The 18883-nt window shown below is 40.0% G+C and overlaps 2 protein-coding genes across 10 annotated transcripts in view; one reads left to right on the top strand and one right to left on the bottom strand.

The window, feature by feature from the left end:
* PPP1R13B (protein phosphatase 1 regulatory subunit 13B) overlaps positions 1–5374 on the top strand; it is a 55789-nt gene extending 50415 nt beyond the window's left edge. For all 9 annotated transcript variants that reach the window (XM_017729133.1, XM_017729132.1, XM_017729135.1 and 6 more), the window contains 5 exons: positions 759–896; positions 976–1109; positions 1830–1996; positions 2764–2963; positions 3827–5374. In XM_017729133.1, the coding sequence (XP_017584622.1) occupies positions 759–896; positions 976–1109; positions 1830–1996; positions 2764–2963; positions 3827–3868 (681 nt within the window). In that variant the 3' untranslated portion in view covers positions 3869–5374. The remainder of the gene's footprint in view (positions 1–758; positions 897–975; positions 1110–1829; positions 1997–2763; positions 2964–3826) is intronic.
* A 300-nt stretch (positions 5375–5674) lies between these two features.
* Positions 5675–18877, bottom strand: ZFYVE21 (zinc finger FYVE-type containing 21). Its single transcript, XM_008629790.1, has 8 exons — positions 18782–18877; positions 13483–13533; positions 11989–12157; positions 10185–10260; positions 9729–9820; positions 8874–8927; positions 7259–7401; positions 5675–6439 (listed from the first exon to the last, which is right to left on the bottom strand). The coding sequence occupies exons 1-8, from the start codon at positions 18851–18853 to the stop codon at positions 6404–6406; spliced, it is 693 nt and encodes a 230-aa protein (XP_008628012.1). The 5' UTR covers positions 18854–18877; the 3' UTR covers positions 5675–6403.
* Positions 18878–18883: the final 6 nt, after the last annotated feature.

Genomic DNA, 18883 nt, shown 5'->3' with positions numbered 1-18883 from the left:
TATGCTAGCAACTAATATTATTCATAACGTAAAGGGTTTATTTTCCAAACTGAAATAGCCATCCTATATAGGACCATAAGTGAAAACAGATCTTACAGAGCTAGAGACTAAAAGCATTCTATAAAAGCTGTAGTTAATAATAGATATTTTTTCCCCCAGAAAGTGACAAGGACACATATAAGGCATTCAGAATACTCTTGAAACACATTTAAATGTGCTTCAGATCTTAAAAAAAAAATGCTGCTTCTGATAACATCTGCTAGAATGTCACATAAAATAGCTTCATGTTCTGTTCTTTTTGTTTCTGCAACAAAACTCCCAACTTGCCAGGCCTGATCTACAGCAGAGACTCCTGCTAATTCAAGGCGTTGATTCCTCTAAGTACAGACTCCGGCTTAATTGTGTCGTGCTTTCCAGGCTAAGCAAAAGTTTTCACAGTGTCTCAGATAATCCACCAGTAATACACACAGCTTCTATTAGATACAATTAAGATGATGATGCTTAAAACATTCACTTAGATACTTCATTCCTTATACTCACTTATCTTTAATTAGAAGCTTTGAAATTATATTGGCTTGCTTTTTCATATTTTAACTACATAAAATATAGTAATGTGTCAAGCCTTCTACTTAGAGACTTTTAAATAGAAGTGATTACATAGTTCTGAATATCATCTAAGGAAGATGAGATTCTTAAATGAACAATTTTTATACTTGTACAACCTGAAATGATGCCTTCCAACCTTCATCTCTACTCAGACAAAACGTACCAACTTGAAGAAACCCAACTCAGAAAGAACAGGCCATGGTTTGAGAGTGAAGTTCAATCCCTTGGCTCTCCTCCTAGATGCTTCTTTGGAGGGGGAATTTGATCTGGTACAACGAATCATATATGAGGTAAGCTTTTAAACAATGGCAACCTCATTCAGTATTCAGGAAAAAGAAAGTGCTGAACTATTTTTTTTGTTTTCAACAGGTTGATGATCCGAGTAAACCAAATGATGAAGGCATTACACCTTTGCATAATGCAGTGTGTGCTGGTCATCACCACATTGTGAAGTTCCTACTCGATTTTGGTGTAAATGTAAATGCAGCAGATAGTGATGGGTGGTAAGTGTCAAGATTTTTAACCTAGTGTCTGGGAGAAACACCATTTAGATGCACATTCAAAATCGAGTTGAGACCTGTTTTGGAAACAATTTCCTTCCCCTTTATCCCCAGTAAATGAGCATTCTCTAAGCTCTAGGTGGAGATGAACTCAAATGCAAGGTTACAGTGTGTTCAGCTCCCAAGCAAGCACGCTTAAACCATAAACTAGATTACAGTTTGGCTTTAATTAGTGGTACAGTTGCATTTCTTGTTCAGATGCTGAAATAATTAAAAGCATAAATAACAAATGACAAAAGTTAATTTGTTTAAGTTTCATCATGGTAGAACCCACCACAGATGTTGGTGTTCTTGAAGAATTTCACCTTACAGGTAGCCATAGCATTCCTGAAGTCTTTGGTGGGGATGTGAATCCTCACCTTTGTTTTACCTTCCAGGTTTCCTTCTACTGGAAAATACCCTTTTACACCCAGCAGCTTTGTAAGCTGTGAAAATTACTAGTTTTCCTGTCATCTGTTTTATAATGCTTGGCTTTACTGGTATTTTTCAGGTAAATCCTGAAATCCACCCCAGCTGCTTGACAGGTTTTGGACAATGCGTACACATACTATAAACACAAAGAAAAATCTTCTTTTAATATAGACAGGCTCTACATAGCAAGATGAAAGTTAGGATTCATGGAAGCTTATCTTTTCACATGCACTTTTTTTTGCTTTATTTCAGGACACCCTTGCATTGTGCAGCTTCTTGCAATAGTGTTCATCTCTGTAAACTACTGGTTGAATCTGGGGCAGCTATTTTTGCTTCAACTATAAGTGATATAGAAACTGCTGCAGACAAGTGTGAGGAGATGGAAGAAGGTTATATTCAGTGTTCCCAGTTTTTGTATGGTAAGCTGTGACACCTACCAACTCTTTTCTAAGATTCATCCTGATTTGTCCCTCTGATCTGTGTGTAACATCTGCTTAGGCCCCAGACTTCATGATATGGCCCATCATGTCCCTGTGCTTTCAAAGTGCTAAAACCAGAATCATCTTTTCACTGTGATGTTGGTCTTAGTCCTCCTGGGTTCTGAATTACTTCACAGGCTCCTTCAAATGTTAAGATTTTTAAAGTTTTAATTTGGCTGTATTTCAAGGAAATGCTTCTACAGGGAGGTTTTGACAGTGAGTTGTCAAGTATTTTGACAGAGACACTCCCAACTTCCAGATGCACAAATTTCTAGCAGATCACACAAAGAAAGAAATACACTTTATGAATACTTAACTTACAGAAGGTGCTTAGTTACTAAAATGTATTTTGCAAGAAAAGCACTTGGATGGAGCAGACAACTTTTTAGTTTTCATCAGAGAATTTAAGCTTCATTAAGGCTCTGTTATATCTGACATTGTGTGAATTCCGAAAGCCTCGGGTGTCCCTACAAGACCTGCTGTACGAAGCAGTTTCCATTGCATGTATAATAAAAGAGAAAACCTCGTTCTCTGAATTATTCTTAAGACTGGGTTTTATCATGCAGTTAAATTTCTGACAGGATTTCATAATGGAAAACTGTTCATGAAATGTTATTAACAGGAGACTAATACTTGGGCCACTGTGTCAATAGTAAAAATCTCAGAGGGGAAAAAGAGGCTATTTTACCATCTGGTGTTGTTAACAGGCGTGCAGGAGAAGCTGGGAGTGATGAATAAAGGGGTGGTGTATGCTCTGTGGGATTATGAAGCCCAGAACAATGATGAGCTGTCATTCCACGAGGGCGATGCCATCACTATTCTGAGGCGCAAGGATGACAACGAAACGGAGTGGTGGTGGGCCCGCCTCAATGACAAGGAAGGCTATGTGCCTAAAAACCTCCTCGGGGTAAGTTCTTTCACCCTCTCCCTTCTATTTTTTACATGCACCTGAAGTAGGAACACAAGATGGATCTTTGGTCAGAATCCCTCTGTACACCATCCAGACACAGCACTATGAAGTGGTGTAAAGGAGGCTATCCTTATGCTCTCTCTGGCCTCTGTGCCATTGTAAACAAAAAGGAGAGGCTACTATTAGGAGATTAGTGCTGGTTCTCATTGGGCAAGTTAGTATATTTAGTATAGCAATATATTTAATATTGTTTATGCTTTATTAAGACTTTTTCCTCCCCCTTGTCTAAAATATAGAGCCCTTACAGAAAGCATGGTGGCTCTATTAGGCAGCTTGAAGCCTTGGCCCAGAAAGTTCTTTGGGAATGTTTTTAATACCTGGTACAAGATAAGAACACAGGTGTGTGTGAGTTTAAAACAGGAAAGAGCCTTGAACATGACAACTGTGGCACATCATTTATGCTGCTCTGACAGATGAACACTGTTGTCAGGAGAGGCCAGAGATGTGACTAAGTAGAGCTACTGAGGACAAAATGCGTAAGAGAACCTTGCAGAGCAGGAAATAAGCGCTCTTGAGTACTCAACAGGGAATTTTTGTACTTATGTAAAAGCATCCTTTGTCTGTTCTGGATCTTGAGCTAAAAGCACCATGTCATTTTCTGAGCAGCCATGTTGCTGCTATTGGCAGGAGTAAATCAGCCCTCTTCCTCCTGCTCTTGTTGTTCAGAAGTTGCCTGAAAAAAACCTCTCCCCCCAAAACACTTCATCACCCAGTTCTGCCTAATAAGTATCCTTTAGTTATAAATTATTTAAGTTGGTATTAACCATGCAAAACCTAATACTGTTATTCTGTTTTTTTAGTTATATCCACGAATAAAACCTCGACAGCGAACCCTCGCTTGAATTCAGTTGAACAACAGTGCAGTACCATGCTGGTAACTGGAAACTTAGAACATACACTGGAGCCATCATTTTTGATCATTTCACACAGAGAAATAAAACTATGATATTTAGTTTTAATGGTGCTTTCTCTTGTTAAATGGACAGCATCCACGAGTCCCAAGATCTGCAGTTTGTAAATGAGGATCGTTTGTGTGTGACCCAGCACTGATGAGGAGAGCGATGCCTCCAGTACCGACAGTGTTGCGCCAACTCTCGTCTAACGCAATGTTTTGAGTCAAAGTTCCATGGTAGGAGCTTTCTTGTGTTCCATGTTCAGAGGTGTCATTTGGAGATTGCAGATGCGCTGTCCAGTTTGCTCCACCCCCCCACAGCAACTGTCCCATGTCGGGATTTTGGGTATTTTTGTTTGATACCAGTGAATGTTGAGTTCTCATTACCAATCAACATCAACTCTTTGGGTTCTAGGACAGGAGATCTTCACCTGTTACATGCGTAATTAAGTAGTTACCAAAGCTTGGTGAAGGCTAGGATTTTAGGTGACCACATGCTAAACACTTAAATCCTAGTCTGGACAACCCCAACAAAAGCTTTACCTAGTCTAGCATCTTGCATTATTTGCATTTAGAATCAAGCTAGAGAACTAACAAAACCAACAGTATTTGTACACTTCTCAAAGTCCCTACACAGTATTTCACTTGGTGTTTTATTTTCTTATTATTCAGCCTACAGCACTGGTGTTACCTCTACAAATGTAAAGGTTCCCCTACTAACCCCCTGAGCTCGTCCAGCCTGGACACAACAGTTAGTACTGAAGTTGCAGCAGCCTAAGGGATTTGTATGTCTGCAGGGATGAAAGTGCAATAGTTGAAAAGGGTAAGAGTCTGGTAAAGGTTACACTGTGTCACCTGAAGTCTGCCTGAGTGAGTCTAGAAGAAAAGATGAAGGACTGGATAGAAGTAGAAAGAGGGTCTTGTAGATGCCAAGTCGAGGAGAAGAAAGAAACAAGGTTTAGAGAAGGATTTAAGAAAGGCAATAGCTTATTTGAGGACAGTTTCTGTGGTTCTTGGCAGCCTATACCTGCTGCCAAGGCAAGTTATGCAATAACCTGTTCCACTACGTTGTAGTTTCAAGCAAAAAAAAAACCCCACAACCAGGCACTTCACTGGAATTTTAATTGTACATGATTTTATATACCAGAAGTATATTTTGAATTTCCCATTATAAGTTTTAGCCATATTTCTTGTAATTTTCTCCCATTTAACAGTATGCAATTTGATTAACTCTTCATGTACAAGTTCTGTGTATAATTTATATATCCATTTCTGCAGTGCTGTAACTTGCTTTTACCACAGGTCAGCATTAACTGTATATATTGTGGTGAAAAGTGAAAGGGTATTATTGTTGAAGAATTTGCTACATGAATGTGATGATTTCAAGAGCCTATGATACACTAATTCAGAGAACATGTAAATGTGCACAATAAAGTACTGCTAAGGCATGGCTGCATTTTCCTCTCTTTATAGAGGTCTCAATAGCAGATGTGGCTTTGGTCAGTCTGCAGGAAAACACTAATTGTAGCTTGCCAAAGTTCCAGCTGTCAACCCACCTTTCTTCCTTATCAGCGTCACTGAAAATGTGCTGCTTTTGGAACCTCCTTACACTAGTAGCCGAGTATTCCAACTGGGACAAAGTAACTTAGAACTAAAATTCAGGTGCTCTTTAGAAAAAATTAAAATTTTCCGAGTTCAGAGACCATGGTGTCCATCACTTAAGAAGTTGTATATTAAAAAATTAAACAGCACCTAATTTTTTTAAATAAGTGAATTAATTTATTTGTATTTGTACATTAAATTGTATACAATTTCAGATAGCATTACAGTTAAGAGTAACAAAAGCTAGTTACCAAAAAAGAAAATACAAAACTAAAAATTATTCTGGAAGCTTATTACAGAAGTGAAGTTTCAAGGTCAAGTTCATGTAAGTCAAATTTGGTGGTATTTGGTGAAATACTTAGATGTTTAAAATGAAATGTTTAAAAAACCCCACATGATTTCTATAAAATCATATCTAAGGCAGATTTTTTTTTTGTACATTGATTTTAAACATTTGGATAGAGGGAAAAACCTGAGATCTATACCCAAAAGCTATTCTCTGCAGAAGAGACATACACCTTTGTTTGCTTCCTGTAGCAAACAGTATATATATATAATGGTTACTATAAAAGTTGTGCTGTACATTAGCTGTAGTGCAGGTCACTTTCATATTAAGTGCCAATAAAGGCTTAACAAAATATACAAAGTCTTAAAAGGTGAGGCTGTTTAAAGCATTAACTGTATACATATTGCACACTACTGTGAATACTCATGGTTCAAAGAAATACTCACATGGCATTTGCCAGTTCTTACATAATGAACCACACTGGAATGGGAGAGTCAAGAACAATTATTTCCAGCTGTCAAATCAGCACAAAGTGAGAGGCAGGTCTGTGGAGGCTGGTGTCCTGTATGTGCCCTCAGGAGGCCACATCTGCAGTTCTCACTGGTCCCGAGACTCATAGAGAAGTTTTGTTGCCTAACAGAAAGGCAAAAGGGCAGTATTAACTGAATTTTCACTTGCAGCCACCTTATCTGCTTCCTACCCCTCCAAAAACCTCCTTTAAAGCCAGGGCTTTAAATTCTTCCTCTATTTTCCTCCATCCGAGGCAGGTACTAGCATTCAGGAAGTGCTGAATGCACTTGCATGGTGATAGAAACTTTGAGCACACTGTGCTGAACAGAGTTAAAAGCTGGGGTAGGGGCCCCTGCGGAGCTCCAGAATGGCAATAAAACAGCAAAGAGCCACAAACCTGCCCATGCAGGCACATTATAAATTACAGTTCTGATCAGCAGTTGATCAGGTGAATGATTTGAGTGTGGCTTTTGGCTTTTTCCACCTTAACTTTGACTTGGGAAATACGAACCTTCAGTTTCATTACCCATACAGGGCCTAGCACCAAAAGATTAAAGTCTTTCTGTTCCCAAAACTCAGCAACTTTGAACCTTTGTGAAGTAGTAAAAGCAACTAGCTGAATTTAGGTTCAAAAGCATATTTCATAATGCACATTTTTTCAGTCAGTAACAAAAACCCAAGGAACGTTAAAGTCATCTACTACCATAGATAAGATCTTGGGACACCCTTCAGAGTGCATAAATTCTTCAGCTCTCTGAGCATAAAGCTAAAGTCATGTTCACTACAGCCAGGCACAGCTTCTGTTTTCTAAGCAACAAGGCCCTAAAGACCTTAATAAAAAAATAATATAAATACTAAGGCTGAATGCTCTCTTTGGTGCTACTAAACATGCCATGTAAAGATTTTCTTCAGCCTTGTCTAAGTTTTGGCTGCTTTGCTTACCTTATGCATAGCTGCCAGCCAGCTTGCTGACAGCTTCTTGTTACAACTGAAGTCTTCACCGGCAGTAAACTTCATCTGCATCACCTCCTCCGACCCTGGTACCTTGTACTGCAGGATCATACCTATGGCACGAGTGTTGCCTCCTGAAAAGAGAAATAACATGTGGACCAGCAGCAGGTTTTACCAACCTTTTCCAGCTCATGAGCATGTTTGAAGAAGTGTGCTCATTGCCCAGTGCAGAGCACGAGCAGCTGCTGGATCCAATGAGCTCATGACCATGGCTCATAGTGCCAGGGCAGTGGAACCTGCAGCCTCAGTATTGTTTCATCCTCTCTGCCAAGCACCAAGGCAGAACCTGCATCAGCCCTCAGGTAAAGCCACACACATCTAGAACACCCTCGTTATTTACTATCACCATGTTAAGACATTGATACCACACTTTCATACTGTAGCCTCGGTCTGTAGGCTTAGTGTCCAATTAGACTGATGGCAAAGATCCTGCTGGATACGGAGTCTGGCACAGCAGGCAGCAGTCCCTCCAAACCTGGCAAAGGTTGGGAATGATGCTTAAATAAGACTAGAGAACAGCTGACAACATCATTTACTTACTGAAGGAAATTGCTACAAAAGATGCTGCTCTGACAGTGCAATAGCAAGGTGTTTGTATCTCTCTTACTGAGGCTGCAGACAAAGATAAACCAAAGCAAAAATACAGACCTTAAACAAGAACTTGTAGAATGACACGTTATTGTCATTACTTCCTGCAGCAGTGGAGCATGAACTAAGGAACAGCACTAGCCCTAGGAACAGCACCAGCATACACAGGACACTTTTTGCAAAGCTCTTTTTAAAAAGTGTCTGCATGAGAGGGCTCCTGGAGGCTGTTACTGCAATATCTGAGGAGCCAAAACAAAGCACAATCTAAGCCAAACTCAATCTAGTTAGTGCTGGTAGTGCACCTAACCCGGTCAGAAGCCCACAGTAGGGTTTATAAAAGAGCTATTTTCTACTCTCCTAGGATAAATGGAAATTCATCAATTGCTTCCCTGCACCTACTGGTCAGAGTAATGGATTAAGAGTCTACTGAAAGATAAACCAGTGGAAATCAAACACCTACAGCCTTGACCAAACGTTGCCCATGTCTGGCATTACTAAGGCAGAACACACCTTGCATAACAAAGAGGCCTTTCATTTAAAGTTGTGTAAAAGCAAGCCATTAATTAACAGTTTCAGTGCAAAGCCTTTCCACACAGCACACAGGGAGTATATTCATTTCTAGTATGCCCAATTCAGCAACCTGCTGAAGCAGGTGATCTGTAACCCTGTGTAGCACTGCAGATACCATTTCTCATCTCCCCTTCTCCCAGCATGGACAACAGCACATTGGTCTAAAAAAGGCCTTGAGTGTCTCAGTTCTCCTCCAGAGTGTTCTAAAACATTCACTCTTGGTTTATTAAACAGACATATGGGAAGGAACAGATACATGTCAGACTTGAACATAACTCAAGTTGAGCAGCAATTATGGATCAAGCAAATAATCAACACTGCAGAGAAGAAAGATGTGAGGGGGTCATGACATGCTTGGGTGAGTCATGCTGAAAGGCATTGGTGATACCTTCAGTAACAGGCTGGCTCTCCAGAAGGCTGGTGTAAGTGTGAATATCTTTTCCTACCATCAAGAAGGAAGGCAGGCAGAAAAGAGATAAAGCAGTCAGAAGAGTGGTGAACACGAAATTACAGGAGCATTAAGTGACCCAGCAATACACCTGGTTGATTTGAATACCAAGGTAAGTTTATTCAAGTTAACATGCTATACTGACTGAATATTGCACAGATAGGCTGTGCAATTAGAAAAACCCAGCAGTGACAGAAGTGTTGATAAAGAACAATTATTGAAATTCCTGACCTTGTTTGTTCTCATTTCAGTCAAATCATATTCAGGTTCATCCTGAAATACTCTAAAATCTGGTAAGAGATGGGGCAGTAAGTAGCTGCACGCCAGTTTAGGTGTTACCAGTTTCATTTGGCCACCCCTTAAATCTTGAATGAAATTAAGAAAGCACAGTTTAATTATTTATTTCCCCCTCCCCCATTTCATTCTGTCAATGTTTGCACCACTGATGGCAAAATCCCAGCTGGATTCTGAAATGGAAGCTACCAAAGACTAACAGTTCCCTCCTATAAGCTCTTAAATCAGTAAACATCTGTGTTTACCCAAGAGAACAGATGACAACCACCCATACTCAGGTTTATCTAGAGGCTCTCCAACATTAAGGCTGTAGGGGAACTTCTCAATCTTCAGGTGTTTCCCCAAATCCCAGTAGCCACATGGACAGGGTCTCACAGACTGTGCTCTATTCTGAGAGCAGTTGTAACTAGCACAGTTACACTGAATGCACTGTCTACCTCAATAACTGCAACTTCACATTTTTTTTCTTAATACTTCATTTATAGTAAAAGAAAAATTTACCTCCAGGAGTAAATCCCTCTGTAAGTATCTGAACAGTTGAAATCTGTGTAATTTCAATTTCATAATGGCTGTCTCCATCCAAAACCAGGTATCTACATAATAGAAGGAAAACTTTTTTTCAGTTTTTTTACCTAAATATCAAGTCCAAATCAAAGGAAAAAAAATAAAACAATCTCTCAGTGACACTGTTTATGTGTTCTTTGGGGTGAGGAGGGATAGAAATCAATCAGAAAATACTACTTTTCATTGAAATTTCACCCTTCCAAGACATTCTGATCCACATTGCTAGTAAATTCAAACAAACATTCCAGTATTGTTGGATCTATCAGTCTGATTACTCTCTCCAGTATCCTTAGGGCATGTTCGTCACATTTTTTTAGGTTATTATGTAATAATAGAGCTGTAAGGGCAACAATTCTATAGTTTACAAGTGCAATTTCTATCAATCTTTCTCACCTCTGGTTGGTGGAAAGTCGACAGACCATGAGCTCAGATTTATCAGATGTTCCCAGAGTTACAAAGAATGCAGCACCTGGAAAGAAATGTTTTAGCATACTAATACAGAATTCAGTAAGCAATTTTCAAGTATCAGAAAGCATAACTAACCTTTACTTACTAATACTATTACTGAATTGAGTGCAGTAAGAGAATAACTGAAATGCTAAACTGTTTAACATCAGCAAAACACTCAAGTATAAAATGCTGATCTTTAATTATCATGTTCTGAATCACAGGACCTTATCACATGTGCTATGTGATTTCTCCCACATGTAAAAATGCAGATGATATCCAAGAGGAATCTTATAAAAATGAGAAGAGATTTGGAGGTGGCAAAGACAGGCAATTAAAGACCTCTGTGGTCACTGTAACACAAACAACTGTTTCAGCATTAAAAAAAGAGAACAATTTTAATAGCAGGACGTGACCTTCAGTTCTATGCTTAATAAACAGTAAAGACATCTCTTTTTCATTACTGAAGACTGGCTCAGTCTTATTGTGAGGCCAATGAACTTCAGCCTTCATGTTGTATTTCTTCCTCCTCAAAACTGCTTTGGCATGGGGAAAGTCACTGTTGCTACATTAGACAAGTGACTCAGAACTCCAAGCAGCCCTACACACCCTACCCCTTTACTTCCTCCATGCCTCATGCTCCCTGTATTACCTAATCCCAATACTGCTGGCCTGGGAAAGGAAGAAAGTAACATCCAGCCCTGCCAAACGGTCTGCAATCCATCTCCATGAGCTGAACCTCACAGCAGCCCCAGAATTTCACCTCGTTACTTCCCAGTTTAGCCGGGTGCACTGACCCCCAGCACAGACCCTGTGCTGCTGCTGAACTGAGACACAGACAGAGACAGCAGCACCAAGGCTGGACAAGGACATCACAGCCACCATCCCGTCTCTCTGGCCACAGTCTGTGGCTCTACAGAGCAAGTCAGGAACAACTTCAGAACATGAATGCAAACAGGACAAGCTTTAAAAAAAGTCTTCAGTTTAGAAGATGCGATTTAAAAACTCCTCTGCACCCTCACGGCAAAGCAGAGTGATGAATGATTTATATGCTCCAGGAATTAACACACTCCCTTCTGAACCCAGGATCTCCCCAGGAACATCCATGCCCATGACATGTAGGGCTTAGCAGACCCATATGCACACCAGCATCATGCTGAGAGACCATCAAAAGGCACTGAAGGATCACAGAATATTTTAAAAACTGAAGTTTCAGCTTTCTTAATGTAATTGGAACATGAATTACTGTATTGCATGTAGGTTTAATCCTATGGAAAATTGAGTACTCATGATGATCTACCATAAACCACAGCTGTAGGCCACAGACAAGATCAAAGCTGTCAGATGAAGCTTGAAACAAGCACTGTATCTTGTATGAAAATACTAAAATAGTCTCTATTTTTCATCTTTATTTAATGTAACAGGAATATGGCTAAAAGATGCATTATTTCAAGGAAAATGCCAACTGCATGCACATCTGTTCTCACAGGCATTAAAAATTTGTCTTTAATTAAATCACTCTTTGTAAAGACCAAGGAATACAAACTGAGAGGTGTAAACATTAACTAAGAAGGGTGAACCTCTCTCTAAATAAACCAGTAACACAGAATTATTAACTGAAAAACAAGAGGCATGACAAAGAGGAGACAACTGCAGCTTGTTGGACACGAGGCATCACTCTTGCTGTTCTTCAGAATTTGAATAAATACAAATGAGAGAGAAACAGCCCATCTGTGCATTCAGTGCTTACCATTCATGAGCACTTTGAGCTGTTTGTCGTAGAACTCTGTCTCTTTCTGCGAGACCAGGGCACACTCCGCACACTGGCGCACAGGGTCCACGAAGCACATGCGAGGCAGAGGCACTTTTTTACTGCAGCACTTGTCACAGAAACACTTCCCACACCTTCGGCAGTGATGCTAAGCACAAGAGAACATTTCCTTTATTTATTTACAAAGGAAACTGGTAGAGAATGATTTGATAAGGTTGCTACAACAGTTTCTCAGGTTTCTCAGAAATGTGCAAGTTGAGGGACAGGTAAAGGAAATTAACTGCTACAGCGGCAGACAGGAATCTCTGAAGGTTGGATACAAAGGACTCAGTACAGTATGAACAGCAGCAATCTAAGCCTTTGCTGGCACTCTGTAAAGATGCTTCTGAAGCAGAAGAGACAGGAAAGGCCTTATCTGGTGTCCAGTAAATCCTTCACCTCATTGTCAATAAAAACGCAAGAGAAGAGTGGTTTCCAGGTCCCTTCCCATTTCTGAAAAAAGATCTTGGGAAACTTCAACTGAAGTTTCTAATCGTCAGCTGAAAATACTTCTCTTTTAAAACATATTCTCAAGTTTCTCCCAAGGAAAAAATATAAAAATTTTCATCCTTATAACAGAGATATTGCTCTTATCAGAAATATCAGGCAGTGCAGCACAAATCCAATGAAGTTGCGAAACCAGAACAAGTATTGCAGTGTGTTTCACAGCCCCTAAATCTGCAACCAGTGGCCTGTGCTCCAGATCACTGCTGGGGTGTGACAGTGCCAGATCTTCCTGATGCAAGTTCTCATGACAGAACAAGTACTCACAAGCAAGCAGGAACTAATTTGTGGCTCAAAGCAAGCCTGCAAATTTGATACAAGTAACTGACAACACTGCAGCTTTGGTCAGTGTTCGGCTTTCCTCCCAAATGTTCTGCAAAATTCTCTGGAGTACCTATTTCCCAGGGCTACCTCCAATTGCTTTCCAAAGCTAACACAAGGGAAACAAAGAAACCTCTTTTCTGGTATAAGACATGAGTGTGTCTGGTTTAAATTTCTCCTTCCTTCTCCCTCCAAACAGTTAAATTAAAAAACATGAACTATGTCACTGCACTACAAGACACACTTCCACATCTTTCTTCACTTTCACAAGCCTGTGCTAACAAATCGTCAGTGGAATTATATGAAGGAATGATATTCCCTCCTAAAAATCATTGTTGGCCTTCTTTGGGAGGGTGCTTTGCAGAATTCTCCATGTCATATTCTGCACACCACCATGCATTCCACAGTGACCTCTTACCATTAATAAACATAATTTAATGTTAGTGTTTTCTCTTCATCCAGTGAGCCTAATTATGTAGTTTACACTTTCTACTTCAACCAGAATTTCTCTCTTCCAAACTCAAGACAAATCCTTATTTACTTTTCAAAAGATGTCCATTTTAGTATTTTGCGACAGTTACTAGTTTATATCTCATTGATTTCTCTTACCTTTCTAGTTATGAAGTCAAATTTTGTATCACACTGCATACATCTTGGGCACTAGAAAACAGCAGAAATTAAGATTAGTCTATGAATTTTTTACACCTTTAATTCTACCACCATATACAAAGAACAAGCTTTATATTACGCCGTATAAAGTAACACCTCCAACAAATTTCCATCCATTATCTTTTCACCTGGATGGCTTTCATTTAATACTGATGTAGCAAAATAATGTCAACTCCATTTGCAAGGCAAAAAAAAGCTGAAAAAAGCTGCCAAACTTCCCCCTAATGAATAATGCATCTTGCCAGCAGGCAAAACTACATCTCAGAAGTATCCACCGTTGTTGATAATGTTTGGCTATGCAGACAGTCCTATATGCCAGTCAACTGTTTTTCTGTAAGTTGTCCTCGCTGTATTCTGCCACGATGCTCTGCTGACTGTCTAAAACATTGTTTACACAATTTAATGCTCTCAATACTCACACATTTTTGAAACATGCTATGAAATACTTGGTTTTCTTCCAAGGCACCAAGACCTAATGTTTATTCCAGCTACAAAAAGTCACTTCCTGAAATATCTCTTTCCTAAAACAAACTTACACCCACACTCCTTTCAAAAAATGCCAGAAAAAAATTGAAGGAGTTTCTCCCTTGCAACTAAGTAGAGTTTAAGGGGTGACAGTTTGGATTGTGTTAACAACCAGAAGTGGTCAGTGACTGTTGGACAACGAAAATGTTCTGTATAAAAAGTCACCTACCAAAGGGCTGATACTTAGCACTTAGATCACTGGGTTTTCAACGAAGCTTTACCTATCTTTATCCACCATATCAAACCCCAGTGTCTGAGGCTTATAATGCAATTTTTTCTATATTTACTTGCAAATATTAATGCAAAATTATGCCTGACATCTTACTCAGGAGAACATGGTCAGATCCTGTAGTAAGCTTTGTAACTCTAGAAACCGAAACTCCTCAAACCAGACTAACTCAGACTACAGCAGAATGTCCTCTTGAACACATACCCTAAGATGAGCAGGTGTTATTTGCTAAGCACACAGTAATCATCCTTTGCCTTTAATTAACATAGTTCAATACTTAACCCTTTTTCTTCTATAAATCTCCTCAGGTTACAACAGCTTCTGTTCAGGGACTTTTGCTCCAGCAGATACTCAATCACTGTCACAAGTTCAACAACTGCAGCCAAGAAAATATTACAGCACCTAAATGAAAAATTCCCCAGAAACTTTTCATGTCTTTTTGAAGTGTAAGCTTGTTAATAACTGGCAATAGTTTATATGAAAGGTTCTGCTGTCTAAACAGACGTTTAACACATTAGAGGGCAATGGCAGTCATTGTAGTGAAACGTAAACACCTACTTGCAGAATTTGTTACAACAAACTGTTTCTAAATCCCACACAAAAGAGCACTATAAGTGCTCCTGAATTGTTTTAAATAACACTGAACTAAGGTATCCAAACACATCTTTTCACAATGGCTGCAGAAAAGCTTATTTCAACACTCACTGACAAATAACCTTCAGCATGAAGCAATTTCAGCATTCACCAGGTTTCACCTCTGTAACAAGTAGTACTCTACAGCTAATATCATGCCCTACTTTAATGTTTTATTTTTTGGACATGTAGTTAAATAGCTTGCCTGAGAGCTGCACCTGGCAATAATTTTGGTATGCCCAGAATTTACTTGGGTTCTAATTCATTTTCTTAATGAAAACACATGGGAATTTTTTTGTTGAGTTTTGGTGGTGGGGTTTTATTTTAGCTGGCCTGGGCTGGGTTTTTAGGGAGATTGGGGTTTGGGTTTTTTTGTTTATTTGTTTCTTTGGTTTTTGCCAAAAAGCAGAAAGCATAAGTCACAAGCTAGAGGGAAAAAACAAATCAAACCCCAAACTCTTCTAAATACCCTCCTACATAGACTTCATACAGAATGCTATGCTAAACATAAAAGTGGTTTTTAGGAAGGAACAAAATTATCCATCCTCTTATTTAACACAAACTATAGAAAAATATTTCTGAATTCCAGACCCGAGATGATAGCCCTGCCTGATAAAAAGAGCAGTCCTAAATAAATCACAAGTCAAGCTGCACATGGTAGCTGGCACTGCAAGATGGGATTTTTCTTCATCTAGCAAGAGGAAAATGGAAAAACATCCATCAGCTGATGGATCTTGCATTAATTTTAAAATACCAACAGCTGGCTCATTGCAAACTTCTCATGGATTTGCTCAAGTATGATAATTTATTCCCATAATCCCATGGATCCAGCCAGAGGTGAGAACTCCATTGATGGACAGGAATCTATAGTTACACTCCACATGCTTTATTTGCATAAATAATAACAGAGTTGATTCAAGAAGTGATGAATGGGAACACCTGGCTAAGCTCCTTAACACAGTGAACCTTTGCTAACAAGAAAGTTCAGGAAATCCCACCCTGGAACACACCTGGCCAAAGCAGCTGAGGCCAGAGGGGGAAAGAGCAGGATGCAAAAGGGCAGACACAGCTCACGGTGCTGACACTGCAGCTGCCCACGCCAGTTCACTGCCTGAGCCTGGATTTTGCCAGGAGTCCAAGGGCAGCTCTGCCACACAATCAATGCCCCTCCAAGAGCCTGAGCCAGAAGAGGAGCCAGCTAAGGAAAGCTCAGTTCCCTCCTGCAGCCACGGAAGAGCCCCAGGGAACCCCTTCCACCACATCTGTCAGCTCCTCTGCAGCACACAGTGTTCCTCAGCCACGGAAACATCTGGTACACAGCTGGGTATCACGAGGTTTGGCCACCTCTGCAGGAAAACTGACACATTTTACTCAATTTGTACTCCAATATTTCCTTAACAGAAATCTCATCAATTAAGCTCTGCTGGTGATTAACAATTCTGAGTCAGACAAGGCACATGCAGAGACCAACATTTTAAGGTCTGTCTTGAGTTTAATGATGCTCAGCACAGACTTTCACAAATACACCTCAACTCATTATCTGTATTACAAATAAGACTACCAAAAGTAAAGTTTTCAGTAGTCCTGCTTCAGCCTTGCACTTCAAATTCCTCATAGTAACTGATATTTTAAGACTGTATAATCCTGTGAACTAAAAATTAAAAACCGAATTATATTTCAATGCTGCATAAGCATCACAAAACTACTAACTGCTGTAATTCTTAGGTGGCCTTAATTTTAAAAAATAAGCCAGTAGACTCTTCTTGCATAAGAAAAATAAAGCCATTGGATTTGTGAGTGTTTCTGGCTGCACAGCAAAAGCCAATGGAATTGAAAAGCCAGATCAGCATTTGCTAATACCATTCAAGGTCTCGTCTTGGACACAGACACTTCATTTTTAATTATGTCTGACATGGTAACAAGAGCACACATTCTCAACTAATTCACTGTCAGGTAACACTGTCTCTTTAAATTTAATTTCTTAACAAAACATGGAGTTTATAAGCTTCCCTGTGTATCACATGCCTGCTTTATTTAAGGAAAAAGTTTGTAACATATTTGGCAGTTGTTAACCAAAGGGATGGCAGAACTCTAAAATACTTCCAGAAATTTAGTAAAATAACTAGCCACAAAATAAGAATTCATATTCTTAATTTTGCATTAACAAATGCATTCAAAATATTTGCCTCTATCACACTTTCTCTCAACAGCAAATGTCACTGAGCACATGCAGTCACAACTCAACACCCTCAGCCTACTGACCAGAAGACTACAGGTGAAAAGTTGAACTTTAAGAAGAATAAATACCTGCAATACAACTGTAATATAAAATTCAAACTAACAACACACATCAGCCCGATGTATCTAAAATATACAGACATAATTATCTAAATATATCTAACTAGTTTAAATAAATCCTACCACAACCCCCAAACAATCTTTAGTTGAATTAAGATGGTTGTATATATTAGAACTGAGTTAAAGGTACTTTGTTTTCCTTAATGAAACCAGTCTTCTATAATCAAGGACTACTGACACGCTAAACTGCACTTCAGAAGGTCAGGGAGAAAACGAATTTCAATTGAACTGTTACACAAACAATATCCCCCGATGAGATGATGTCAGGAATCAGGTTTCCAGGTGAGTGCACGGGATGCTGCAACTCCGCCGGGCAGCAGAAGCAGCACAAAGGGAAACCACTTGCACAAGAACTGCTCAGACTTGGCTCACAGATAAACACACACCCCACAAGCGACACACCCAGACGGCAGAGCACACGCGGTGCCAGCTGGGGGGGACAGGCTCAGTCCTTCAAAGGACACTCCACCGAAAATTTACCTTACCCACACTTCACGTAAGACATGCAAGAAACAGCTGCTGCTGATGGCTGGGAGGTTTTTCTGTGTATGGAAAAGAACAACTTGAGAAAACTCTCACAAGATACAGCAGCAGACGGCTTGTTCAGAATGAGTTAAAAACTCACTTTCCAAAAAAGAATTGTTCTGAACAAAGCCAGCAAGTGACTTACGACTCCCACCCTTTATAGCAGGACAGGCTGGCCGGAGCTGCAGGAGCTGTGCTGGCAGAGCGAGCCTCCAGAATTATTATTACTTTTACACAGATCTTTCAGCATCAAGAGATACCAGGTAGAGGAAAAAATTTTCTTCCTCCTTCCTAACCAAGGGAGGACTCAGTGTTCCCACACAAACAAGCAACCACGTCCGTATCTGCCAAAGAACGGCTTTGTTGGATGAGTCCCGGCTTAAATTCACATTGGCTCATCTAAAAGAAATCCTCATTCCGGTCACATTTAAATGCACTGGCGTGTGTCCACACCACAGAACGCTGGCAATAAATAAATAAACAATGGATTCTATGTTGTATGAGCATCTGGCTGCAGGGACTGGCAACAAATAGCTCTCATTACATGAAATTAAAAATATCACCATTACGTTGTTTACTTGATAAGTACTGAAAGCAAAGTTGACTGAAATAGACGGAGTTGTTCAATGATTGTTAAACACTACGAACACTCACACCAGGAGCCAGGAGGGCTGCTCTAACTCAGCCTTATTGCCTCAATAATGTGTGCAATTAGTTTTAAACTTGCACAGCTTTCAGAACCACCTTAATAAGCACTTAAAGCAACGCTGCACAGCTCGCTACATTTCTAAATCAGCAAATCGCTCCCCAACTTTCGCGACGGGGCCGTACACCCGTAAAAAACGAGTGATAGACCTATCCTTGCGCCCTTTAATCCATTAAGGTATGGGAAATAAAAAAGCGAAGGGAAAGGGAAGAGAGAAAGGGAAGGGGGAAAGGGAAGTGCGGCGCCCCTGCCCCCGGCGGTACCTCCTTGTCGGGCACCCAGGGCGGCTCGTCGAGGCCGAAAGGGCTGCGAGCGCCGCGGTGTTCGGGCACCATGCGCAGCCCGCTGGGGGAGCGCACCAGCTT

Source organism: Corvus brachyrhynchos, unplaced genomic scaffold, assembly GCF_000691975.1.
Source record: "Corvus brachyrhynchos isolate BGI_N302 unplaced genomic scaffold, ASM69197v1 scaffold1, whole genome shotgun sequence".
Taxonomy (NCBI): domain Eukaryota; kingdom Metazoa; phylum Chordata; class Aves; order Passeriformes; family Corvidae; genus Corvus; species Corvus brachyrhynchos.
Note: the sequence above shows the minus strand (reverse complement) of the source record. Positions and strands in the feature narration are given on the sequence as shown.

Excerpts from the sequence above, each read along its gene's own strand:
- ZFYVE21 (XM_008629790.1), bottom strand. The coding sequence starts at position 18,853 with ATGGTGCCCGAACACCGCGGCGCTCGCAGCCCTTTCGGCCTCGACGAG. Across the intron at positions 12,158-13,482 it reads TTGACTTCATAACTAGAAAG|CATCACTGCCGAAGGTGTGG; the intron begins GTAAGAGAAATC and ends TCTTGTGCTTAG. Across the intron at positions 8,928-9,728 it reads AGAGGGATTTACTCCTGGAG|GAAAAGATATTCACACTTAC; the intron begins GTAAATTTTTCT and ends TCTTGATGGTAG.